Source organism: Bos javanicus, chromosome 7 (genome assembly GCF_032452875.1).
Source record: "Bos javanicus breed banteng chromosome 7, ARS-OSU_banteng_1.0, whole genome shotgun sequence".
Taxonomy (NCBI): domain Eukaryota; kingdom Metazoa; phylum Chordata; class Mammalia; order Artiodactyla; family Bovidae; genus Bos; species Bos javanicus.
In genome coordinates this window covers 31,388,179-31,415,810 of record NC_083874.1, presented here as the reverse complement: position 1 = coordinate 31,415,810, position 27,632 = coordinate 31,388,179, and the positions used below count along the sequence as shown (strand labels likewise).

General features: G+C 40.2%; 1 protein-coding gene across 2 annotated transcripts; it reads right to left on the bottom strand.

The window, feature by feature from the left end:
• Nucleotides 1-2,656: 2,656 nt before the first annotated feature.
• LOX (lysyl oxidase) lies at nucleotides 2,657-17,935 on the bottom strand. Of its 2 annotated transcripts, XM_061422972.1 has the most exons (7): nucleotides 16,946-17,934; nucleotides 16,486-16,594; nucleotides 15,277-15,414; nucleotides 13,584-13,740; nucleotides 10,184-10,279; nucleotides 9,706-9,821; nucleotides 2,657-6,177 (listed from the first exon to the last, which is right to left on the bottom strand). In XM_061422972.1, exons 1-7 carry the CDS (start codon nucleotides 17,577-17,579, stop codon nucleotides 6,171-6,173), a joined length of 1,257 nt encoding a protein of 418 aa, XP_061278956.1. In that variant the 5' UTR covers nucleotides 17,580-17,934; the 3' UTR covers nucleotides 2,657-6,170. The 2 variants fall into 2 exon arrangements, with proteins under 2 accessions (XP_061278956.1, XP_061278957.1); XM_061422973.1 differs by lacking the exon at nucleotides 2,657-6,177 and having other exon boundaries at nucleotides 9,702-9,821; nucleotides 16,946-17,935.
• Between the last annotated feature and the right edge of the window lie 9,697 nt (nucleotides 17,936-27,632).

Here is a 27,632-nt window from a genome sequence, read left to right as displayed (position 1 = left end):
TGCAGAGTACATCATGAGAAACGCTGGGCTGGAAGAAGCACAAGCTGGAATCAAGATTGCTAGGAGAAATATCAATAACCTCAGATATGCAGATGACACCACCCTTATGGCAGAAAGTGAAGAGGAACAAAAAAGCCTCTTGATGAAAGTGAAAGAGGAGAGTGAAAAAGTTGGCTTAAAGCTCAACATTCAGAAAACGAAGATCATGACATCTGGTCTCATCACTTCATGGGAAATAGATGGGGAAATAGTGGAAACAGTGTCAGACTTTATTTTTGGGGGCTCCAAAATCACTGCAGATGGTGACTGCAGCCATGAAATTAAAAGACGCTTACTCTTGGAAGAAAAGTTATGACCAACCTAGATAGCGTATTGAAAAGCAGAGATATTACTTTGCCAACAAAGGTCCGTCTAGTCAAGGCTATGGTTTTTCCAGTGGTCATGTGTGGATGCAAGATTTGGACTGTGGAGAAAGCTGAGTGCCGAAGAATTGATGCTTTTGAACTGTGGTGTTGGAGAAAACTCTTGAGAGTCACTTGGACTACAAGGAGATCCAACCAGTCCATTCTAAAGGAGATCAGCCCTAGAATTTCTTTGGCCACCTCATGCGAAGAGTTGACTCATTGGAAAAGACTCTGATGCTGGGAGGGATTGGGGGCAGGAGGAAAAGGGGACAACAGAGGATGAGATGGCTGGATGGCATCACCGACTCGATGGACGTGAGTTTGAATGAACTCTGGGAGTTGGTGATGGACAGGGAGGCCTGCCGTGCTGCGATTCATGGGGTCGCAAAGAGTCAGACACGACCGAGCGACTGAACTGAACTGAACTGAAAACACATAATAACTAAGTCATTGTGTCCTTGTTTGATCCTGAATCAAACAAATCAACTTAAAAAAAAATTTTAAGACAATCAGTGAAATTTGAATGCTAACTAGGTATTTGATGCTATTAAGGAATTGTTATGTTAATTTTACTGCAGTGAAAGGAACATTATTTATTGATGACAATCAACTTTAAATAACTTCATAATGGAAGTATTGAATGAATATCTAAAATATTCTGATAAGGCAAACTCAACCCTAAGATGTTTTTCTAAGCACATTCAAATGAGACTACTGTTTGAGGTTAAAACTCTTATTGGCCTCTTGTTGATCATCAAAAGAGAAAAAAAAAATCACAGAGGACCACCTGTTGCTAAATTGTGGAATCCTGTACATAAAAGAGAAAAGGAGGATGACCTTTTTTTCCCATGTTTCTAATACTCAGAAGTATTCCTTTTAGAAAATTGGGGAGCAAGGGGCAGAAAATAAGGCTTTGTATGCTTAGCTCCTGATACACCTTCTCAAACTCTGAAAGAGTAACAGGATAACTCCCTGTGGACGAAAAGTCATCTCTGGTCAGCCTGGGCCTTGGAGAAAATCTTGACATTGTAGGTCACTTTCCAGAGAACCAGTTGCCTAAATTAGGGAAGAAGTTGCACCATTTATGTGTTTTCTATCCCATTCCTCTTACTTCGTCCCCTCAGATCTCTCATCTGCAAAGCAAATTTAACCCAGTTGCTGATGCTCTTGGACTCAGGCGCAGAAACGTCAGGAATGAGTTGCGCCACTCTTGCCTCACCCCAGCATCAACCACATGTGAATTTTTCTATATCATGGATTAAAAAGTGGTGAAAACGCTAAGATAATACTGCAAGAGGGAGGGGTACAGCTGACTACTGTTCCTCTCCCCCAACCCTCTCATTACAGCTGCATTTCTTCCAGAACACTAATATTTTGCTGTGTTTTTCTCTGAGGTTTTCTGCCATTGAATTGTACCCACTCTAGAGGGACTGTGACTAATTAGAATGTATGTTTGATTAATGAACTAATAATAATGAACAGTGCCTGAAACAGCGAACACTGGATGACACCAAAGTAATCGTCTTTTACACTAATACCTTTCCATGAGCAGGTGAGAAAAGCAGGAAATCGGTGGTTTCAAGTGTCGCTAATGTCCTGCTGCTGCTGCTAAGTCGCTTCAGTCATGTCTGACTCTGTGCGACCCCATAGACGGCAGCCCACCAGGCTCCCCCGTCCCTGGTACTGTCAAAAATGAAAACTGCCAGCCACAAGCCTACGTCTATTTTACCTGCAAGAGCTCCTTAAAGGTAAATTGTTTGTGGATTAATTATTCTTCTCCCAAAACACTTGCTCACAGTTTGGGGCCTGTCTGTCTTCTTAGGCTACTAGCTTCAGGTTAATCTGGTACACATTTAAATAAGGATTACTGTGATAGCAATGTTTCTCTTCATATAAATAATTTGTATCTTGAGCCAGATGTGTCCCCTGGGTGCACATATGCTCATGAGCATTTCTAAGATGCGAATCAAAACAGAGGGCAGTTATTCTTTCTGTGCCTGTTCCGCATCCTTGGAAGTGGTTGGTAATGACGACAAAAGTTAGAATCTGTTCCGGTATGATAGTTTCTTTTTAAAATATCAGGTAGATTTTTATCCATCATAGACAAGTTTCAAGTCGTGTGAGCTTGATAAACAGTTTGTTAATATAAAAGGCAATTAAGCAAAATCACCAACCATACACATGGCTTTAAGATCTTAATCTAAGTGAAATTCATATCATTTATTTATATGTAACAACAAATGACCACTCTAGACACTTGAAATCATTTATTCAAGGCATTTTTACATAATCTTGCAATCATAGTATAGGCATATAATAAAAGAATGTGCGAGTGTAAAGAAGATTATAAAGCCAGTGTCTGGGCATTTAAAATAAGAGCTCTTCAAAAAAAAAGTTAAAAATGTTTTACAACTAGTATTCCTGAAAAATTTGGAAGAGACTAAAACGTCATTAAAAACATTACAATACCAAATCACATGTTACGTAGTTCATAGCAAGCAGTTATATATTAAATGTTTATATCCTGTGAGCTAAGACAACACATTTTACATTCAAGTTGAAATAATTCAGCACCATTTTGATTAGAAGGATAAATGACATGCTTTAAGCATTCAAAAGTGGCCCAAGACTTTTGGTAGCTGGGAATGAAATGTGGCTATTGATTGTGATATATAGAAAAGGGTAGTTTTACTTATTAGTTATACTGTTAGTATCAAAACAAGTTATTTTTAAAACAAAATGTCTTCTGATCAGAAGTTCAGTATTTTAACATAATTTGGTAAAGAGGAATTCTTAGTACCATGATTTTAGTGAACTGCATTTCCTCTACAGTCTGAATATTGAGAAAGATTATGAGTGTGATGATCTCCTATGAGGTCAAGGAGAAAAAACATTTGTTCTTCATTATTAAAAATAATGTCTAGTGAATGATTAGCAATTGTGAATGTCATTACGTAAAAATATAAAGATTTCCTGGAAATAGGAAAGCTATGTGAGACTGAATCCTAGCCTTAGAAGGCAAGACCTCTTTAATACAAACTGTGGTCTGAATAATTATGAGGCCACTAATATGGCATGTGGAAGACTCACTAAGTTATCTTCCTATTTTTTTCACAGTCTGTGTTTAAAAACCAGTCTCTTTTCAGTACTCAAAATTCTTTGTTTCATTTCTACTTCCTATTTAAAAGATTTTTTTATTTAGAGTTTGGTAAGGCTGGATTATATTTTTTATTAATGGATACATTTTACCAACTAATCATTATCTGTGAGTTTTCGTGGTTATTCAGAGAAGAGATTCTTTGAGGTTCAAAAATACTGAGTGTTAAATCAATATTTGTGAGTTATTTGAGAGTGTTTAGGAGTGATTAAGGGGGGAGGAATATTTATATAAGGAATAAGTGAGAATATTTAACCTTTTAATTGAATTTTTTTCCCAAAATCAATGAAATAGTATGTGTTATATTTAAAAGGCAGAGATTTCAGGGATTAGAAAGATAGTTTTAATTATTAGTAACACATACATGCATATATGTATTCATTTTAAACTTATTTTTTAATAAAATATGGTCATGAAAAACAATAGTGCTTAAAATAGAAATTTTCTAGACATGTACTTATGATGTTAAAAATGAGATAAGTTGAACCTAATGAGTAATAATGGCATTTTGAATACTTAATGAGGTTAGGGACAGCCTTTTTCATATCGTAATGCCTAGCATGTTAGTCCCTAGCATATTTTAGGCCCTAAAATGATGGATTTACAGGCAGATGGAAGGCCAATGGAATGATAGTAAACACATCTCATACGTATCCAAAGGCCATGATATTAGCTAGCTTTTAGTATGGGGGTGAGAATCTTGATGAAATGATAGGTCGTAAATCTGTAGATGCCAGTCTGGCTCAGTATTATACTGACAGTAGTTTTTGTTTTTTAAAAAAGCAAGTATATTAAAATATCTCTATTAGAAAAGATTACAATTTTAAAGGATCATTCTACAATCTTAAAACTAAAAGCAATCGAAGGCAAAGAGGTACATCAAAGAAGCTATTCCATAGCTCAGATACTAGCTCAATGGAAATTCTGGGTCTCTATCAAGCTGTCTGTATTGTCTCATGGTAAGTGTGTGCCTGGCAGATGAGGCTCCTGCAGCCCGCTCTATCTCCCCTGACGACTGCCCACCTCTAGCCCTTCTTACAGTACAGAGCACTCGGTGAGTGAAGAATGGTTGGTAGTTGGTGCTAACTTTACAACTGTATGACACAATATAGGGATGCCACTCATTTTAAAATTCTACCTAATGTGTCTTGGCACTGGAAATACCTTGCTTGGGATTTGAATACTGGTTGAGAGAGGAAAACTTCTGCTTCAGCACCACTAACTTAAAAACTGTAATTTGATCTCTTTCTACATCTTTTGAATCTAGGAAAAAAAGAAATTCTCCAAATTCTGACGTGGCACATGGTTTCACAGTTTAAAATAAAATCACAGCTGTCTCATTATGCAACACACTCCTTGGTTTTGCAGAAAGCTGTTCTCTTTTGGTCCCCCTTATTCACCAACGTCTCAAGTATGTAATGCTATGTGCTTTGCTAGTTTGTATTATATTTCAGATACACACACAAAAAACACATATGACTGCTTCCTAGATGACCTAGAATAAGGTTTGTGTATTCATATACATTATGTCATCTATTCTGGAGAATTTAAAAAATGTTAGTCTTACTCTTTTTAAAGCTGATCGTTTAAAAAAGTGTAGAAAAGTTGAAAATCCTAAGTTTCTCACTAATATTCCTAAGTATTTTAGAGACAGTTGTGGTCTGGGGGACTTTTTTGTATGATTTTTATGTCAGCAAGGGCATTTTTTTGGCTAATAGTTAAAGATACTAAAGTGCATACTGTCTTTGAATGTATCACATCTATCATCAGAACGACTTCCCATTGATACAGTTGTCCTATGTCTAGCAGATCCCCAGAACAGTAATTTTAAGAATGTCACTGAAAAGGTCTCTGCCCATAGAAAAATTAAAGAATAGAGGGGTGCATCAACAAATGTCAGACACAAGTTGGGCAGCTCAATTACTTAATTTGTTCCACAACAAAAGCTGACTTAAGTCAGACTGAACTTGTACACTTGACAGAAAGAAAGGAGTTTATCTACTAATTTTTAAAATGTAAACAAATTTTATATAGGGATGTAACTATCTGAATACATACATTGCCATTTCTCTGCTATATAGTAACATTTCTTGACACCAATGGTAACCTGTTTATTCCTCCCTCAGTACCAAATGTGTCCATATCTATTTAAACAGTAGGAGCTTCATTTCTAAAGTGATCTATGCTAGGACATATATAAGCCAGTTATTATTAAGGTTCACTAAAGTTTTAGAACTTTAGAAAATTCTCAGTTTAAAATAATTTTGACTCATTCATCGAATTTTTTTTTCCTTTTGCACTATAATTTCAGAAGAAGCGTAAGAAATTTGGATTTCTCAGAAAGAGCCAAGTGTGCAATTACAGAATTGAAACACTGTGTTAATTCACAAAGTAATGTGAATAATAATATTAAAATTTTCCCAAATAATGCCGATTGAAATGTTCAAAATCCAGTTATGTGCTTTGTTATAAAACAGTCCAAACAAAAATTCTTTTGTTGTTTTCTGTTCTCTCTTTCAAAATACATAAATCCTACTGAAGTTAATCTATTTTTTTCCACTTCAGAACACCAGGCACTGATATATCCTTTGGGAGTTTTGGCTTGCTTTCTAATACCTAGATTAAGAAAACAAAATAAAACAAGTTATTAACCTGATAATACTCTGAATGAGTATAGTAGACAAGTTTAAAGTCATCTTAAAAATATATATATATATATGACAATTTCCCTCCACCTATGCAACAGTCACCTTCTGAAATTATCCATTAATACATTATTTAATACATGATTTGAAGATGGTGACTATGTCAATAGGAGAAAGTTTATGCCTGATACCTACAAACTTGATGTTTAGAGTTAAAAGAAACACCCTCTGAAACATGTAAGAATAAAGCAGGGCTTACAGGACCACCAGCCCTGGCCAAGTGAATTCACTCTGTGCAGCTAGTGTGGCAGGCCCACCAAGAAGCAGGTTCATGACCTCCATACTGTCCGGCATTGGTTGTTTCCCAGCAAGGTTCTGGATGTAGAATGTTACACTAATAGGCCAAGACTGGGTCAAAGCCAGTAAATCAAATACTGCATTTATACTGTGATCACAGATCCCTATGTAAATGAAGTAAGAATCACTTAGTCCAGATTATAAACCATCAGTTTCCAAATAATTTCTGTGAATTTATTCCCAAGTAGTTTCTGTGAAGAAAGAACTTAATGATGGTATCTTAGAACTGAGCTGGGCCACAGAGTCACCTGGGTCATTCACTGGGTTTACAGAAAGGAAAATGAGAGAGAGGGGATACACCCAAGGCACACACTTTTTTACACACCGATACCTAGTGGCTCAGATGGTAAAGAATCTTCCTGCAATGCAGGAGACCCAGGTTCAATTTCTAGGTCATGAAGATCCCCTGGAGAAGGAAATGGCAACCTACTCCAGTATTTTTGCCTGGGAAATCCCATGGACAGAGGAGCCTGGCGGGCTATAGTCCATAGGGTCACAAAGAGTTGGACATGACTGAAGCGACGAACACAAACACACACACGCGCTCAGATATTTGATTAGCATGAAAAACAACCAGTGAACTAAGAGATGATATGTCTTTAAGAGTTTTGTTTTTTTTTTATTACAATAACATTACCAAGGGAATCACACACACACTGCTGCTTACAGAGTCACTGAGCGACCACATGGCTTTAGGCAAGATACACACCTTGCTCAGGAAACCTCAGAGACTTCCCATGGTCACTAGGATGAAGCTGAGACTTCTCAGCTTGCTCTTCAGTGCTCACTTTGATCTCGTCCCAACTTTTCCATTCTTTTTGCCCATGAAATTTATGCCTTAGCCAGGCTAACTTGCTTTTCCAAACATGCCCTGCAATTTCTTCTTGCCATGTAGTTGCGGGTGATGTTGACTCCTCCTAGCATGGCCCTCCTTAACCCTCTCCAGTGCAGTCCTCCTCAGCCCTCAAGGCCCAATTCAAGTGCTGTCCTAAAGCTATAGCCAGAGAAAATTTCTTCCTCTGAACTCTGATCCCTATCAAGGGAGGTGGAACTGAGAGTCAATATAAGAGGTGAGCATCATTCTCCTGAAGGTGGGGGTTTAAGTCAAGGTTTTTGTACTTTTCCCATTATTTTCCATTCATAGATATGTATGAGATTGTTATTTAATTACAAATCACTACCCATGCGTCCTTTAACTTTTGCATATTTTCATCTGATCCGTATTGGTCATTAAAGTTTTTCATCAACCACTCTTAAAATTTACAGTCAATGACAACTGGCTAAAATGAAAAAAAGAGAAAGAAACTCTCTGCTGGAACAGAGTAACAGTTTTTATTTGCTCTAAATGTCTGTCAATATCCAACCCAATGGATTCTACTGATGATAAACAAGCAAGTCACTTTCTATACAACAATAGAATCACCTCTCAGACTTTTTCCTCATAGGAGTTCAGCAGTTGTACCTGAGAGTCACTTAGCTTATCATCGTAGAGGTCCTCCTGTTTCTAATGCATTTTATTTTAGCACCCCCCCCCCATGCAATTTAAGCATTATATCAAAAAGTGCCAGTGAATAATGAGTGAATAAATTATGGAATTATAAAAATTAAGAGAAATTAATAATTTTAAATTAAGTTATATTCCTTTTCTGGGGATTTTCAGTTATACTGTGATCAGTTCCACACAGTGTGGGCCATAAACCCAGCCAGGTTTTCTGTATTTCAGGCATGTTCAGAAGAATTTACTTGATAATCTTCTTTCAGTCCTACACCTTTGTTTGTCATAGACTACATATGTCTCTAATGCTATAATGACACTTAAAAAACACAGGTTTTGCTCCTTCATGGAAATAAGGAGCATAAGGAAATAATTTCCTTCATGGAAATTCACCTCTCCAAGGTGAATGTAGCCCAGTCCACAGTGCACAGCATGGGCTGCTTTAAGCTCCATCTTTCCCTTGGCTATTAGCCCCGAGTAGTTGACAAAATATGCACAACCAGACAGGTTCATGTGGAGTTCGGAAAGCCCACAAACTACAGGTCCATGTGCAGTAATCATTGCCCTGGTTTGTGTAACAGGGAAAATTTTCTATTATGTTTCCAGTGTGGTTCTGTTAGACACCTTTCTACTAACTCGTGCCTCTCTCACATCACAGCAAACCTGGCTTGTGTTCAGCATCACTCTAATGGTATTCTTATTGTTGGGAAGGTATCCCTCCCAGGTGGCATATGACTTAGAATCTATAACCCAGCATCACTGGGGCAGGCAGTGCCACAGGTCAGGGTGGGACAGAGACACAAGAAGGCAAAACTGCCCAACTTTCTTTCATTACTCTCGTCAAAGCACCATGTCTATAGTAACTGCTGGGATTCCTTCTAAAATTTCATCCAAAGAAGGGCTTTTGGACTAGAAAAATTATGAAGGCATCTCCACACAGCCCTTCTTTTGCAAGGTATTTCCCTATTACTTGTGTTTGTAGAACTCAAATATGTGGAATCTTGATTTCTACAGAACAGGTGGTCTGACCTCTTCAGTTGTGTACTTTAAGGTAGTGACTTTCAAAATGTATTTTGAAGAATTCTAGGAATTTTTTCAGGGCTCCTTCATGGACTATGAGGAAGAGGCCAGAAACCCAACTCTTTGGGCTCCCACAAGGTCACCCACACTGCATATTTTACAGATTCAGCTGCCACACAGGCTTTGTGGGTAAATACATGTGTTCTGTGTCTTGTCTTAAAAGCTAAGTTTCAGGGTGATTAAAAACCTGAGCATATCTGCTCCTCTATCCTCTTGTTTTTGTTTAGTCCCTAAGTTGTATCCATCTCTTTTGTAATCCCATGGACTATATAGCTCACCAGGCTCCTCTGTCCATTGGATCTCCCACTCAAGAATACTGGAATGGGTTGCCATTTCCTTCTCCAGGAGATCTTCCAGGGATCAAATCTGTGACTCTGTTTTCTAGCATTATCAAAAAAGGATCAGCTCCCATTATATGATAGTGCAGACTCGCTATCATTTTCTACCTTTGACCTATTTTACAAGGAAGCTGCAGTAGTAGTGAAAACAGATGTATGTGTAGAATGCCTATCAATGAATTGAAACTCATCGTCAAGAGAATTACTTAGCTAGGCAAATGGGACTCACGGTGAAATTGTGCAGCCCGAGGCATATGCGTGATGTCCTGTGTAGCGAATTTCACAGCGGACGACATTGTTGGAATAATCCGACTCAGGCACCAAATAGCTGGGATTCACACTGACCTAGGCAAAACAAACATCATCTGTGTTTCAGATTTCATCAGCAGTGTTTACTGGTTAATTTTTTTCCTCTTTCCAGAATGGAGGCTAAAATAGAGACAGCATAATTCAACTAAATCAGGCAAGGAAGAGGGTGTAAGTTAGGCATGTGTTTCAACTCTGGAGTTTTTGAAGGAGGCTGGATCTTTTTCCATAAAGTTCTTTCAAATAAGAATTTTTTAAATATATCTAGGTTGGTTTAGAAGTAGTTCTAGAAGATGTATAATTGTTTGCAGGACCATGAATATTTATCATTTGACTCCAGAGAATAAGCCCACTGAGTCACAATTGAAATACATTATGGGTATATGTTCAAAATTCTCTACCTTGAGAATATAGTTTCCAGGTTTGACATCAGTGATATCAATCCATTGGCAGTCTATGTCTGCATTATAGGTATCATAGCAGCCAGGACTCAAGCCCTGAAACAAATAAAATTCAAAAATTAAAAGGATGGTATATGGTTAGAGTATGCTAAAGAATATGCTTAGTATTTGCAAATTAAATTTTAATTTAGTACTTACAAGAGTTTGACATAAAACTATACTTATATTGCATCTCCTTTGAGAAGTATATATTACTCAGCCTTATAGCACCTCCAGCTAAAAAAAATACAGGACTAATATAAGTAGTAGTACATCTCGCTTAAAAGTGTAATAAATCACTAGTGATAAATACAATCTTAAGTGACAAAATAGGCCTCTACTAAAATCCTTGAATATTACCAGTTCAGGAATAAAGGCCACATAATAATTTAGCTCAAATGTCTTGTCATCGGTGGAACTCTCTCCAATTTCTGTTCTTGGAAATTACCTTCCTATACTGTGAAAGCCCATGATACACAATTTGTGTATACATTTTATGCTATTTATCCTTCTATTCTCTATATTAAAATCATCCTATGTAAGAATGAATCTACTAGAGATTGTAAGCTCCCTAAGGATGGAGTCTTACTGCATTTTTGAATAGTTAACCCTTATGAAGTATGTATTATGTGCCAGGAGCAATTTTAAGCATGTTTTATATATATATATAAATTTAATTCTCACAACTACACAAGGGAGAGGGTAGTATTAACACATTTTATGAATGAAGAAACTAAGGCTGTATAAGGTCAAATAGCTCATCCAAGAATAAATAGCTGGTAAGTGGCTGAGCTGGTTTTGAGTTCAGGCATTTGGGGTCCAGGGTCCCTGTTTGTAACCACCACGCTGTAATCTTTCTCACATCGTCACTGAATATTTTGTTGTTGTGTTAAAGGGATGAATGCCACGTCAACTCTACTTGCTCAGATACTCACTTCAGTAGTAAATGAGTGCCTTCTAGCGGCTGAGAGGAGAAAAACACCACTAAAATATGGTTCTTGCCCTCCAGCAAGTTAGTCTGGAGAAATTTGCTCAAAGTGGAATCCATAGGTATATTCTTGATTCCACTGGTTCTTTATCAGAAGTTTTCACTGTTGTATTTTCATTCTAATACTAATCAAAGTAAATTTAAAAGAATAGGCTGCAGTCCTTTAAACTCGATATTGTTTGGTGCTTAAGATCACCTTGGCCACCAGAGAGAGGGCAGAATCATCTGGAGCATGCTGTGCCAGTGCTGGTTTGCGGGGGAGCACTGTGTTCTCATACAGTACGCAATAGTACAGACAGGCCAAACTCAGAAAGGACCTGTGCCACTGCAGTGAGAAGTGTTTTCCCATGCTGGTCCATACCAACCTGCAATCATTCATTAGCCTTATGCTGCGTAGTCAATATATTGTGAAGAATTTTCAGTTTCTGATTCCCAGCACATAATTCTTCCTCTGGCACAGAGCATATACTCAGTGTTAGCTACTATCGTTGCTACTTCTACTACTAGTACCACCTTCATGGCACTGTAAGGGATTCACCAAATTAGATACCTATTTAAGACTGGTTTCAATAATGCTTATCTTACCCTCAAGTGAACAAGAGCACTTTAAAGAATGCTGACATTGGCACTCTACCTTACTCAGATGGCAGAATTTAAGTATAAGTTTTGATTATTTGAACTGGCAAACAAAAAAAAAGGGTTTTTCAGGGCAGTAAGCAAACAGGCATTTCCTGTATTCAAACTTGAAAAACTTAAAAAATGTAGAACCACAGCCAAGACTACATAAATTAACTATTTGGTTTTAGCCAAATGTAACTATTACATGAATGAGGTTAATGTAATTTCTAGCTTCATATATATTTAATATGCAAATTCTTTGCAGCCCCATGGATTATACAGTCCATGGAATTCTCCAGGCCAGAATACTGAAGTGGGTAGCCTTTCCCTTCTCCACGGGATCTTCTCAGCTCAAGGATCGAACCCAGGTCTCCCACATTGCAGGCAGATTCTTTACCAGCTGAGGGAAGGGAAGCCCAAGAATTTATATGAGAGTATAAATATAAAGAAGTTATATCTAGTTTTATATTTGGATACATTTAAAAGGGTCATAATATAACTAAGTCAACACTGGGGCTTTGTGAAAATTTTTTTTCCCTTTAAAGGAAGCCCATGTTCAAGAGACAACCAGTGTAGTGAAAAACACAAATACATTAGTCATTTGCAGTGCAAGATCTAGTGAACAGTGGTTAAACAGGATATAAAATGGAGGGTAATTAATCAGAAAGCTACCACATAAAATGAAGTAGGTCACCAGCCAAGGAGTTGGGGGATTCACATGCTGCCTATAGTCTTAGATTCAAATACTTCACCACTGAGCTGTTCAGAGTGCCTCTTTTCCTAAGTTAAGAGAGTAAACTCAAGGTACCCTGCACTGGCAGGTGCTGTGGGACTTGGGGATCACTGTGTGAAAAGGGAATCTACACAAACATACGTGTAATGTGAGGTTACATCTTCTTGTTCTTAGAGTAGCACTGCCCCAGGTGAGAGGAACTGAACCTTCTGCCTTCCAATTGCTATGATGTTTTAAGTCCAGAGAAAGAAGCAGTGATAATATTTAGGTCACCAGAAAGCTTCCTGCCACAGGCCTGGAATTTGCTTCCCAAGATGCCAGCTGCTGATCTTTGTGCCCTGAGTTACATATATTCACTACTCCCTGCCAAGATTTCTGCTGGAGTAAAATTATAATGTCCTTTTACAAATTAGGGTTTCTTATGGAAATACTGGCGCGGCTTTTAACTGACACACATTTTCCCATTATAAGACATACAAACTGCTTAGGACAGCACTATTTTTAAAAATCCATCCAAAGAACATCTGACATCAATTATACCGTAGGTTTAAATATATATGCATGGAGAAAGAAACTGTCCTTCTGCTCTTCTCTGCATGATTAAAAGAGACATTTTTTTAAGTGCTCTTTAAGAAACTTATTTCTGTCCTTTTGTTAACCCCAACCACCATTCTGTTTTTAGCTCAGATGGAGAGATAGTTTTACAGGTGACAAAACATCTCTCTCCTATAGTTACTTACCAGTTGAGTTGAGTGCAAAAATGGGAAACCCTTCCAATCTTTTCAGATAATAGTCTACTGCTCTTCATTGTGGAACATACCAAGTATACACCTTGACCTTCTGTGATGATGGAATACTTTTTAAAAGTAATTTGGATCATCAAGCCATCACTTTCCTTTTCCCAATAGTTTACCATTTGGACTAGATGACCCCCCGAGTAAACTAGTTTTTCACAAAGATGGGCAGGAGGAAAGAAGATAGATGGCTGTTTTCTCTCTGAAGCGTGTGGGTTGCCATCCTACCTGTGTGTGTGCAGTACATGCAAATCGCCTGTGGTAGCCGTAGTCACACGATGTGTCCTCAAGACAGAAACTCGCTTTATGGCCCTCAGCCACTCTCCTCTGGGTGCTGGCATCAAGCAGGTCATAGTGGCTGAATTCATCCATGCTGTGGTAATGCCTAATGTCCCACACGACACAGAGACAGCAGTCAGTAACATACAGAGACAGCAGTGAGGATTCTAGATGACCCCCCCACACACACACACTGCTTCCCACGTTTGTTTTTGCATCAAAATTGGGATCAAGTTGAGCTGCTTAAAGCTAGATTCATGCTAGATTTTTTTTTTTTCCAGGACAAAAATCTATCAAAATGGTAAGGCTTTAGCTTTGTATGTGGGAAAAAAAGACTTATTTTGAGTATTCTGCTTTTTTATTTCACCCTGTTTTATCTTTGAAGATTAAATAGAGATAGATGGTAAATTATCTTTGTTTAAATGAAACTTGTCATATGTTCTCTAGTATATCTCCTTTGGCTGCTACTACTCATATTTCATTCCAAAAGAGAAGAGCACTTTTCTCTTGGGAGGTTTCTATGAAATTTTTAAAAATTGTATTCTCACGCATTTTAATCTATACTAAAATGCAAAGGAGAAATAAAAGCATGTTTTATCCACCATTCTTATCTAACTAGTATAAACTTTTATTTATAAATCTACTTTATCAGCAAAGTAGTTGCTCACATTTATTTCTTTTTTCATTTAAGTGAAGGTGCTGAGCTGTTCATTTTCTCATAAAAGAACAAAAAGTGATGGCTCAAACTGTAGAAATTTTAAGAACATAAAACAGGATTTCCTGGCAATGAACACCTAAGCAAGTTACCAAGTCATACTGTAGAATTGGTGGTGGTGGTGTAGTTGCTAAGACATGTCCAACTCTTTGCGACCCCATGGACTGCAACCCACCAGGCTCCTCTGTCCATGGGACTTCGAAAGCAACAATACTGGAGTGGGTTGCCATTTCCTTCTCCAGGGGATCTTAACAACCCAGGGATTGAGCCCAAGTCTCCTGCATTGCAGGTAGGTCTTTACCAATGACCACCAGGAAGCGCTACCTGTAGTATACTGGGATAAAATTCTAGTGAAGCTAACTGATGTAATCTTATCAACAGTTTTAATAAGCTGGGCTTAAAAGAGTTTCCAGTTTAAAAGATAACAATATATAGTAACTGATGTATTATCCTAAAGATAGATTTCCTTGACTATGTCAAATTATATAGAGAAATTCTAGTGTAAATAACAGCAATTTTCTTCCTTTGTGTAAGGATTTGTCATGTCAAGAATCACCTGTAATTTAGAAAATGAACTACGGTTGCCAGGGGAGGAAGGGATAGTTAGGGAGTTTGGGATGGTCATGTACACACTGCTATATTTAAAATGGATGACCAGCAAGGACCTGTTGTATAGCACATGGAACCCTGCTCAGTAGTATGTGGCAGCTTAGATAGGAGGGGTTTTGGGGGAAGAATAGATACATGTATATGTATGGCTGAGTCCCTTCGCTGTTTACCAGAAACTATCACAACACTGTTAATCGGCTATACCCTACTACAAAATAAAAAGTTCAAAACAAAAAGTTAACTCTTAAAAAACATAAAAAGAATCACCTGTAAAGTGAAAAAGCAACTCAAAAGTACCCAAGCATCCCATCCACTTACTGGTGACAACTGTGCCATTCCCAGGAATATCTTGGTCGACTTGGTAGGAAATCAGATGTCCCTTGGTTTTTCACTCTCTGGGGAAATCTTAGCAGCACCCTGTGATCATAATCTCTGACATCTCCCCTGTATGCTGAGCTGTGATTTTACAGAGAGAAACATTATGATTTTCACAGAATATGAAACTAAAGACAAAACTACAAGCAAAACCTTCCAAGAGTTCACTGCCCTCGTCTCCCAACGAGGTTATCAGTTCCAAAAGACTAGAGCATTTTGCATACATTTTTTTCCCACCCAGTTAAAGAAGATGTAAATTGGGGAAATAATCCTGATAGAGTATACCCAGATAAGATAAATAATTTAGTAACTTTAAAACAATGGCATTACTGTAAGACTACCATAGGGAATGCAATGGTGTATGATGCAAGACTCTAGTAGAATGAAAATGATGAGCTTGGATTTCTTCTCTTCTTTTAGCCTGACAGTTATAAAGGAAGTGGAAGAAATTGACTATATAAACATTTCTGTCTTGTAAAATATTTTGTGTGAATATATATTCAAATACTATCGATGACCTTATTTTACATTAAAAAAAATTGTGTGTCTTATCAAAACATCTTTTACTCCCTCTGCTGGTTTCCCAGCAGCAAACTCAGGGAATTCCATTCCCCAAACTGCTAAGATTTTATTTTAGGACTAATGCTTTTAATGCAAAAGCAAAGCTCTTGCTCCTGATCTTATCCTGGCTAAAGTAATGCCAAAACAACTAAGTTAATTGTGACTTCAAACAGAAGAAAACAGTGCCATCCATCGGAGGGGTGACACACTGGCCAAGTGGCCCCCCGATGTTTTGAGGGGGTTTTAACAAGCTCTTCCATTACAGTATTTTTTCCACGGTATTGTAGTTTAATAGAACGTCATTGGAAACAGTTGGCTCCAAAGTTTAAGGATCTTGGAAAAAGAATAGGAGACCTCCAGTCTCCAGGCTAAGGGTTTGCTTAATCTCCCTGATTTATGCCACGGTTTGAAAGTCAGAACCCACAGAAATATTCCAAATTTTAATTCTCCACCCAGGTCAGCATGCCCGAGAGATCACGTTCCACTTCCCAACCCTTGTCTGCACAGAACAAGAGTGGTCAGGACCAAGCACCTGAGGAGCCCCCTGGAACCAAGACGAGGGAGCTAGGCCGAGGAGATCCCAGCTGGTACCTGGCCAAGCAGTTTTCCTCCGCAGCGCATCTAAGGTTGTACATGGCCATCTTTTGCACGTATGTGGACGCCTGGATGTAGTAGGGATCGGGCACCAGGTCCGGAAGACCTAAACGTCAGCAGGCGATGGGCAAAGCAGTGAGACAATTTAGCGGCCCCCACCCTGGCTCCGGGTCCCTCCATGTGCCTTACTCCTCACCCTTCAGTCAACTGGGCTGCGGTGTTGGGCTGCGGGTAGCAGAAGAATGGGGACGCCCGGGGCTGCAAAGTAAAGTGGAAACGAAGCAGGAGGGGCCAGGCGCGCGCGGTTTGCACCAAATTCCAGGGCTGCCTCGGCCGGCGCAGGGGGAGGGATTGGATCTGCACGGACCAAGGCCCGCCGCGCCCAGGCAGCCACGTCGGGGAGACGCGGAGCTGGGGAGACGGTGCACGGGGGTTAGTGGAGACTTGGGGTGCTTACCATACTGGAAGTAGCCGGTGCCGTATCCGGGCCGGTACCTGCTCCCAGGCCTGGGCCTTTCGTACGTGTCGTAATAGTTGTAATAGGGGTTGTCGTCGGTGTACTTATAGGGGTTGTACGGGTCGTCGCCCACCATGCCGTCCACGTCCACGCGGTTGGGCGGTCGCAGGTTACTGAGCGTCGGGACCTCTCCCGGTGCCGTCTGGTTATCAGCGCGCGAGGTCCCAGCGTCGTGGGCCCCGGACGTCGAGTAGCCAGCTTGGAACCAGTGGCGGGCGGCGGGCCTGGGGCGGCCAGCTGCGGCCGCAGAGGGGCCGGCCGTCCGCACTCGCGCCGCCGCCGTGCGGTTGTTGCGGAGCAGCAGGATTGGTGTGCGCATCTGTGGGGCGGTGGCGTTGGCGGCCCCCGGGGCGGTGGCGCCGGGGTCCCGTCGCCGTTGCGGCTGGTACTGCGAGCCCAGGCTCAGCAGGCTGAACACCTGCCCGTTGTTCTCCCATTGGATCTTCTGGCGCCAGGCGCCGGGAGCCGCCGCCTGTTCGCGAGGGGGCTGCCGGTGGCTGGCGGCCGGCGGGGCGCAGCGCACGAGTGCGCAGAGCTGCAGCGACCCGAGGAGTGCGGTCCAGGCGAAGCGCATCGCTCCCTTTCCTGGACTGTCCCCACTCCGGGAAGACGTAGCTCGGAGGGGGGGAAAAAAAAAAAAAACGGGGCTCAAGTCACGTGAGGGAGGGAGAACTCTTCAACCGAGGAGGCGGGCTGGACGCCCGGGTATCTCAGTCCCTACCAAGCAGTGCCTAGGGTGGGCTGCAGACCCTCTCCAGTAAAGGCGGCTGGTGAGACGTGGCACTCTCCTCTCTTCTCTTTCTCAGTCCTTCTGGAAGGCGACGGGGAGCGGCGTGGCGGCCCCGGCGAACGGGCAGTGTCTGGAGTGAAGGAAGGAGGAGAGATTTTTAAACTTTCTGGCACATTTGCAAAGTTACACAAGCCGTTCTGGCCCGGCCGCCCCTCTGCTATTTGTTCACGTAATGTGATTGGAAACGTGCAAGGCGGACAGCTCCTCGCCTCTGCCCCTCCCTCCCCTCCCCTCCCCGTCTTGTCCTCCTCCCCCCAGACACGTTGCACAGGGAGCGTTAAGGGGAAAGAACAAAACGGAACACACATCCTGAGACACACTCGGCTTAATCTGGGGCGAACATGCAGGAATTTCAAAAGACTCAGACAGGCAAAGGCAGCCAGGCCGTGGGGCGACGCCAAAATATGCATGAAGAAAAATGCTATTAGGTCACCAGCCCTGGAGAGGCGGGAAGTCGGGAGGTGGAGAGGGTGCTGGGGGCGAGAGTCGGGAAAGGGGGGATGGGGTGGGCGGAGGAAAGGTTGTGACTAATTTATCCATAAGGAGTTAACCAGACACGTTTCCCAATGCACACCCCTTGCTTTTATGGGAAGCGCCCTCAGCAAATAAACCCCAAGATATCAAATTTTGTTTTTCTGTGTGTAGGTAATATGAGAAATGGATTACAAATTTATTTCCTACAGTGAATATTTTAATAACCAAAAGTAAAATTTTACAGGGAGCAAAGCCAGCTAACGCTGAAGTGATGAATAAACCTGTCGCTTTCAAAATGCCGGCCTGATTTGTACTTTGGAAGTGAAGAACCATCTTTCCTTTCCACAGTGTCTCTCAGGAAGTTTCAGCAAAGGGGACTAGAGCAAATTCTGCCTCAGAGAGCACTCAGAAGGCAATTTCAAATAAGCATTTCATCTGCTTTTATTTTTTCTCTTTGTATGTCTAATAAGGAGGTTTGACTTTGAATTAAAAAAAAAAAAAAACTTAACCATTTGTTAAATGTTTGTAAGTCAGTGAAGAATCCTGTGGTGTTTAATTGATCTTCCAAGCTAAACAAAGCGGTTGCTGAAGAAACAGTCTTGGGCTTCAGATTTGGGTGAAGACAAAGGAATGAGGGTGGCCAGGGGATAATGAGTGGGAGGATGTGGGTAGGAGGTAGGTAACTGACTGGAAAGAGATGTTTAGTGGACCAGTTGCTCATATGCCACTCAGGGTTTCAGCATTGCTGGAAGCATTTCAAAGGAAAAATTAAAATTAACAGCTTGATTTAAACTAGACTTGGACCCAGGTTTTATTCACCTATCACTCTTGGTCTCTTCTTCTGGATGTTTAACCACCACATTTTGGTTGTGTTGTGAACCTCTGCTGATTTGACTTCCCAACATCCACTTCACTATTTTCTGGTTGGAACAACTGTGTTTTCATTTTAGAAACTTCCCCTACCCAGTTGCCTTGATGATATCAGTGCAGAACTTCAAGTTCACCACATCAAGCGGTGGACATGAGATTCAAGCTTGGCTCATCAAACCGTCTCCGTAGAATTCACCTCTTGAGCAGAAGTACACAAAGGTCAGAAATGTTGGAGCCCACTCTTCCTGCTAGTAAAGAAAGTTCCTGTGAGTTCTTGCTACCGATTCCCCTTAAGCTGTTTTAGGCCAGTATCTTCAAAGAGCTGATTCTTCAGCTTTTCCTTTCATTTTTCCACTGCATTCCTTTGTGGCTGAGTGTGGTCTGCTGCTGCTAAGTCACTTCAGTCGTGTCCGACTCTGTGCGACCCCATAGACAGCAGCCCACCAGGCTCCCCCGTCCCTGGGATTCTCCAGGCAAGAACACAGGAGTGGGTTGCCATTTCCTTCTCCAATGCATGAAAGAGAAAAGTGAAAGTGAAGGCACTCAGTTGTTTCCAACTCTTAGCGACCCCATGAACTGCAGCCCACCAGGCTCCTCCATCCATGGGATTTTCCAGGCAAGAGTACTGGAGTGGGGTGCCATTGCCTTCTCCCTATTGTTTTCTACCCAAGAGCCCTGACTGACACTAAGGCGAAGGTGGGATGGTTCTCTTAGCTAATCAGATCTAGTGATTCTGAATCCAAGGTGATTGATTTGACTGTTACTCAGTCAAGCTAGATTTGCTATGACCCTGACCACACACCATCCTTGATCACAAACAGGTGTCAGGTGAAAACTTTCTGGTATTGCCAAATGTCTTGTATGATGAAGATAAAAGTTCAAGGGCAAATCCCATGAATGGCAGGTCAGCCATGCTATCCCTCTGTATGAAGTTCAGAGGCATCTCTGTCTATCATTTTATGAACTTACTGCAGGACTTAAACTACTCAATTCCCTAAACCCACTAAGAGAAGGAATAAAAAGAAGAAGCAGGTGTATATAATTTGGATGGACAGGCCAAATTATAGGAGAAGCAGGAAGGGAGAGAGTGTAATTATCTGTCATCAGAAGAATGCTCTGTATTCACCCAGGACGAGCTCATTCCCCAGGAAAGAGAAGCCCACAACCACTAGGGTTTGACCACACAGTGCTGAGGGAAGAACTCTGCCGTAGAGTTCAGACTGTCAGTGTGGCAGACCAGAGTGGCCCTTAATGGAAGGGTAGGAAAGTTTTCCTGAATCTTGGATAAAATACTCTAGCTTCTAATCCTGGTGTTTACATAAAAAGCTGTGTATCTTTGGACAGCTGACTTACTTTTCCTGACTCTTAGTTATATGCAGGATTCAAGGATTAACCCAAATCCTTTCTAAAGCATTTTCCCTCTTTTAAAACCACTGACTTTTGTGAATATCCAAGTAATTCCATTTACTTTCATGTAACTGGAATTTTCTGGTCACGACAACTGTATTTTCCTTTTGGAAACTTCCCCAACCCAGTTGCACAGTGGGGCTGACTGAGCTTTGTTGAAACTTCCCCTACTTCAAGCGGTGGGGGAAGAAAACCCGCTAAACATATCATTCATCAGCTCTTTCATTCACTATAGTTTTTCTTTATGATTATTAATATTTAATTGAATAACTACTTTAGTTGGACTTTGCAACTTTAGATGTATTCAATGTATGAGAGTGTGCAGGTGGCCATTTTCCATTTTTACATATTTCCCACCAGAAATTGGAAAAGGAAATGGCAACCCACTCCAGTGTTCTTGCCTGGAGAATCCCAGGGACGGGAGAGCCTGGTGGGCTGCTGTATATGGGGTCGCACAGAGTCGGACACGACTGAAGTGACTTAGCAGCAGCAGCAACAGCACCAGAAATTGAATATACATTTGATTTACAAATTTCTTGAATCTTGTGATACTGTGAAGTGTAGTATACTATAATGGTGATTTGCATACCCGAGCACTCAATGAATGTCAGTTGATTAACTCATTATCAAAATTTATGGCTGAATGAAGTTCGTCTTTTTTTTTATCAAATTTACTCCAACAGACTTTAAAAAAAATGTCAGAATAAAGCAACTAGAATAGCAATGTGTACACTTTATTTTCTTTTAAACACACACAACACTGCCTTGTTGGGGGCGAGGGGAAACCTTTTGTTATACTTCCTAATAAATGCTTAGTTGATTTTCTTTCTCTTCCACTTTCTCTAAACTCTCTGCCTTACGACTCAGCCAGCTGAAAACAAACATGTGGCTTGCACATTGGGGAAGATTGAAAGTATTTGCAAATGCTACAAGACACAGTCTAGCCACACATTGTGCCTTCTGTTCAGTGACAAAACTATTACTCACAAAATTGGAGAAACAACAGTTCCTTCTACTCATCACTGAAATAATCAGTAACAACTGTAACTACATCAAGATACCTTTACTTTTAGCTTTAGTAAGATCCATAACTGATTCCACTTTGACCTTAAGACCTTCTTTTGTGGACAGTTCTGCAGTATGTAGCATAAGAGGAAGAGAGGTGGAATAATGCTATTTTTCAAGGGTCTGTCAATAGAATATCAATATCAAAAATTTAAACTGCAATGTCTGCCCCATTAAGAACTGAACATTGTTATAAGGCTGTGTTCTGATATTTGTAAACTGTATTCACATGTTTAGGATGTGCTTAGTCGTTCCATCATGTCCGACTCTTTGCCACCCCATGGACTGCACCCCACCAGGCTCCTCTGTCCATGGGGATTCTCCAGGCAAGAATACTGGAGTCAGTTGCCATGCCCTCCTACAGGGGATCTTCCCAACCCAGGGACTGAACCCAGGCCTCCTGCACCATAGGCAGATGCTTATTGTCTGAGCCACCAGGGAAGCCCTATATGTGGGATAATTCGTATAAACGGAAAGTCGAGTTACACAGAAAACCAGAATACTTAGGCCTTCGTCAAAGGACCCTGAGTAGAGCACAGAGTTGATCATTCTTTAGTCTGGGGCTCAGGAAGCTCATAAAAATGATCATTGATAGACTAATGCTCATATATGCTTTGGTGTCATGTAGTTTGAAAGTGTCATAGAGAATAAAATCAACAAAGGCAGTGGGAAGTTGGAGACGTATAAGTGAGAAATGATTGAGAAAAGAGGTCAGTATCATATCTAACACAAGGGAGATGTGTTGAGAGGGGAATGAAGACACTGAGTGCATTTTTGAAAGTAATTTAGAAGGGAATATAGCATGAACCAGAAGTATTTGAACCAGCAATCTTCTTACTTGGGGTAAAATGGAGGAGAGGAGCGAGTTGGTTTTGACATTAACAATGTGCTTGTGTTCTCTTCACCTCATTCTTTTCTTCTACCACATACCACTTCCAGGTACTTCCCCAAATATAAAAAGTAGACAGTTAGTACACACTTGTCTCTGTGTCAAGACCAAAATGAAAAAAAAAAAAAAAAAGTCTGTAAACAGACCAGAAGAATCCCAGAAATAATGAATTTTAAGTATATCTTGTTTGGTTACTTATCCCCTCAGGCCACCTAGGAAGTGGAGCTTAACCCCAGGGAATGGAAAAGTATTTTTCCTAGTATCTTAATGCATATTCATATGTGATTAAGTAAATATTGTTAGTCACTATAACAAAGTGGGAAAATGAGAAGGGGTAAAGTTATGACAGGAGAATGAGTCTTTGAAATTCAGTTAATCAAAGTTCAAAGTAATTTGGCTGTATCGACCACAAAAATAAGGGGTCAGCCAGTTGGCAAAACTGCCTACAAGTGAACTCCAAGTGATTGGATTGGACGTGATGGGCTGTCCAATGACAAAGAGTCAACTGTTCTTCGTGCTGTGAGATATACTAGGGTCATTCCTGCTTGTAATTGACACAGTGAAGTGTGTCCTTTGGTCCATGTCTTGCCTTATTTGCTGCTTCTCAGCTCTTCCTGGATTCAGCTTCACTGTCTCAGAACCCTAAAAGTTGTTTACTGTTACCTGGATTTGATCCTCTGAGATGGTGGGATAGAGGTCAGAAGAACATTTATGCTTAACTAAGGTGTCTCCATCTACTTGTAACATGCTATGATTGCATTCCACCATCAGCTTGTCTTCCCCTTGTTTTAACTTAGCCCAAAGAGCATTGCCTTCATTTAGTGTCCAGGAGAACTAAGACCACGGATTACTGACAACATAATGCAAATTAAATGGAGTTTTACATTTTTTGCTCTCTCCTGTGAAACAGTAGTTAGACCATTTGAGAGTATTTTGATATTCAAAGTAGAGGCAGAGTGAAGAAAGATCTTGATGGGGTTCTAAAGGTAAAAATCTATCTACTAATACTTGCTTGAGATGAGCTTTGAGAATCATTGTTCTTTCGCTTTCTGATATCATTAGAATACCACTTATTTAGCCATCCCATTTCTTCTTGATTATATAGCACCTTAATCAAAGACTACTATATTATTATGGCCCTTAAAGTTGTGAGAATTTTTTAAAGCAGGACCAGTCAGTTATGTAGCTATGACATTGTTGTAAACATGGGTTCTTTGACTTCTACATATTTTCTTTTCCTACTTTTCAGCTATTTCATGGATCACAGTCATCTCTTCCAGAAAGTAGGAGATAAAAAGAGAAAAATGGAAGCTCATACTGTTTGTGGGAACTCTGTCCCCTATAGGTCACATAATGGCAGTGAATAGTTTGACCACTATTCTGGGCGACTGATGGGAACAAGACAGGTTTTTCCAATGACATCTCTTATACTTCATTCTCAACAGTTTGTATAAGTTTTGGCAAATAGTTAATACAAGAGCCTATGATGCCATACATACTTGAAAATATTAAATTGATTAAATGAAGATCTTCAATTAAGTGACGCTAGTAAATGAATGTATACAACTTCAAAATAATCTGTGACAAAGGAATCTCTCATGACCAAATAATGAGTTGAGTACACAGGGCCTTTCTTTTCAAGCTTGCTAAATAGATGCTTGGTAGAGGAAGGAAGTAATTAAAAAAATGAGCAATAATAAGAAAAATAAGCAACTTAATCACTCTCTTTAAAGGACAATACCTGTCCACTCATTAATAATAAGCCTTTCTATTTCTTGTCACTTGCTTTGTTCCTGGCACAGTACAATGTGTTTAAATGTATTACCTCATTTTATCCTCCCAACAACCCTGTGAACTAGTTATTTATACTTCCATCTTATGGATAGAAAGTTGAAACTGATTAAGCAACATGCTCAGTTAAAAATGGACAGAACTAGTCCTTGAACCTTAGGTTTATCCTGTTATAAACACTATATTACTCTTGCCACATGAAGTAGAAAAAAAGGTATTAGTCTCTCTCATTTTCTTTCTTTGTTTTAATTATTGGAATATTAGGCTTAGTGACTCACTGAAGTTTATGTACATAACAAAGAAATTTTGACCAGGCCAGTTAAATGGGAAGACTAGCAATGGCTGTTTAGCTGATGCCTATGAGTAAATAGCTTTGGGATGAGTGTGACATGCAAGTTAACTGGTTGATGGAGACAGACAGTTCTTAGATAACTGTTACCTCTACTATTTACTAACAGGGAGCTCTTGGATAAATTAATTCTTTTTAGACTAAGTTTCCCAAACAAATATAAGATAATAGACTTATGCAGAATTGTTATAAGTATATGGCAGAGAATCCAGCTTATTTTAGGCAGTAAGGAGATAATAACTATTGTTATTGCTTGGTACTTGGACATTGCAGTTTAAAAGTTAACAAGATTATGTATGTAAACAATCATGCAGCAAGGCATTTTCTCTAAACACGGGAAAAGGGACATTATTTAATTTTTAAAGTGCTTATTTTGTTATGTTGAGGCAAGAAGATTCTTTAAAAAATAAATCAACTTTATTTAGATGTAATTTACATAAAATAAGATGTGTAACTTTCAAGTACACAGTTTTAACAAATGTATATGCCTTTGTAATCAGTACAGCAATCAAGATTATTTCCATCATTCCATGAAGTCTCCGTGAACCCACTGCACCCCTGCCCCAGGAAACCACAGTTCTGATTTTTCCCCCTACATTACTTTTCCTGGTGGCTCAGATGGTAAAGCATCTGCCTGCAATGCAGAAGACCTGGGCTTGATCCCTGGGTTGAGAAGATCCCCTCCTGGAGAAGGGAATGGCAACCCATTCACTCAGTATTCTTGCCTGGAGATTCCAAGGACAGAGAAGCCTGGCAGGCTATAGTCCGTGGGATCTCAAAAGAGTCGGACACAACTGAGCGATTACCACACACACATACAGCAAATATCCTTTAGTGTCTGTTCTTTTGCTCAGCATGTCTAAGATCCATGCATGTGTTGCTCAGTCAGAGGTTCATTTGTTCAGTTCAGTTCAGTTACTCAGTTGTGTCTGACTCTTTCCAACCACATGAACCGCAACACGCCAGCTTCCCTGTCGATCACCAACTCCCAGAGCTTATTCAGACTCATGTCCATTGAGTTGGTGATGCCATCCAAACATCTCATCCTCTATTGTCCCCTTCTCTTCCCACCTTCAATTGTTCCCAGGATCAGGGTCTTTTCCAATGAGTCAGTTCTTCGCATCAGGTGGTCAAAGTATTGGAGTTTCAGCTTCAGCATCAGTACTTCCAGTGAACATTCAGGACTGATTTCCTTCAGGATTGACTGGTTGGATCTCCTTGCAGTCCAAGGGACTCTCAGGAGTCTTTTCCAACATCACAGTTCAAAAGCATCAATTCTTCAGTGCTTAGCTTTCTTTATAATCCAACTCTCACATCAAAAGCTTCAACTAGTCAGATCTTTGTTGACCAAGTGATGCCTCTGCTTTTTAATATGCTGTCTAGGTTGGTCATAACTTTTCTTCCAAGGAGTAAACGTCTTTTAATTTCATGGCTGCAGTCACCATCTGCAGTGATTTTGGAGCCCAAAAAAATAAAGTCTCTCACTGTTTCCATTGTTTCCCCATCTATTTGCCATGAAGTGATTGGACCAGATGCCATGATCTTAGTTTTCTGAATGTTGAGTTTTAAGTCAACTTTTTCACTCTCCTCTTTCACTTTCATCAAGAGGCTCTTTAGTTCTTTTTCGCTTTCTGCTATAAGTGTGGTGTCATCTGCATATCTGAGATAACTGATATTTCTCCTGGCAATCTTGATTCCAACTTGTGCTTCATCCAGTCCAGCATTTCTCTTGATGTACTCTGCATATAAGTTAAATAAGCAGGGTGACAACATACAGCCTTGACGTACACCTTTCCCTATTTGCAACCAGTCTGTTGTTCCATGTCCAGTTCTAACTGTTGCTTCCTGACCTGCATACAGATTTCTCAAGAGGCAGATCAGGTAGTCTGGTATTCCCATCTCTTGAAGAATTTTCCACAGTTTGTTGTGATCCACACAGTCAAAGGCTTCGACATAATCAATAAAGCAGGTCTGAAATTCTCTTGCTTTTTCAGTGATCCAATGGATATTAGCAATTTGATCTCTGGTTCTTCTGCCTTTTCTAAATCCAGCTTGAACATTTGGAAGTTCATGGTTCATACACTGTTGAAGCCTGGGTTGGAGAATTTTGAGCATTACTTTGCTAGCATGTGAGATGAATGCAATTGTGCAGTAGTTTGAGCATTCTTTGGCATTGCCTTTTTTGGGATTGGAATGAAAACTGACTTTTTCCAGTCCTGCTGAGTTTTTCAGATTTGCTGGCATATTGAGTGCAGCACTTTCACACCATCATCTTTTAGGATTTGAAATAACTCAACTGGAATTCCATCACCTCCACTAGCTTTGTTCGTAGTGATGCCTCCTAAGGCCCACTTGACTTCGCATTCCAGGATGTCTGGCTCTAGGTCAGTGATCACACCATCGTGGTTATCTGGATCATGAAGATCTTTTTTTGTATAATTCTTCTGTGTATTCTTGCCACCTCTTCTTAATATCTTCTGCTTCTGTTAGGCCCATACCATTTCTATCCTTTATTGTGCCCTCTTTGCATGATATGTTCCCTTGGTATCCCTAATTTTCTTGAAGAGATCTCTAGCCTTTTCCATTCTATTGTTTTCCTCTTATTTCTTTGCACTGATCACTAAGGAAGGCTTTCTTATCTCTCCTTGCTATTCTTTGGAGCTCTGCATTCAAATGGGTATGTCTTTCCTTTTCTCCTTTGCCTTTCGCTTCTCTTCTTTTCAGAACTATTTGTAAGGCCTCCTCAGACAACTATTTTGCCTTTCTGCATTTCTTCTTCTTGGTCTTGATCACTGCCTCATACAATATCACAAACCTTCATCCATAGTTCTTCAGGCACCCTGTCTATCAGATCTAATCCCTTGAATCTATTTCTCACTTCCACTGTATAATCATAAGGGATTTGATTTAGGTCATACCTGAATCGTCTAGTAGTTCCCCTACTTTCTTCATTTTAAGTCTGAATTTGGCAATAAGGAATTCATGATTGGAG

Coding starts and splice junctions, on each gene's coding strand:
- LOX (XM_061422972.1), bottom strand. CDS start 17,579: ATGCGCTTCGCCTGGACCGCACTCCTCGGGTCGCTGCAGCTCTGCGCA. Junction 16,595..16,945: donor CACCGGCTACTTCCAGTATG/GTAAGCACCCCA, acceptor GCTGACGTTTAG/GTCTTCCGGACCTGGTGCCC. Junction 9,822..10,183: donor CTGGAAACTATATTCTCAAG/GTAGAGAATTTT, acceptor TGTTTTGCCTAG/GTCAGTGTGAATCCCAGCTA.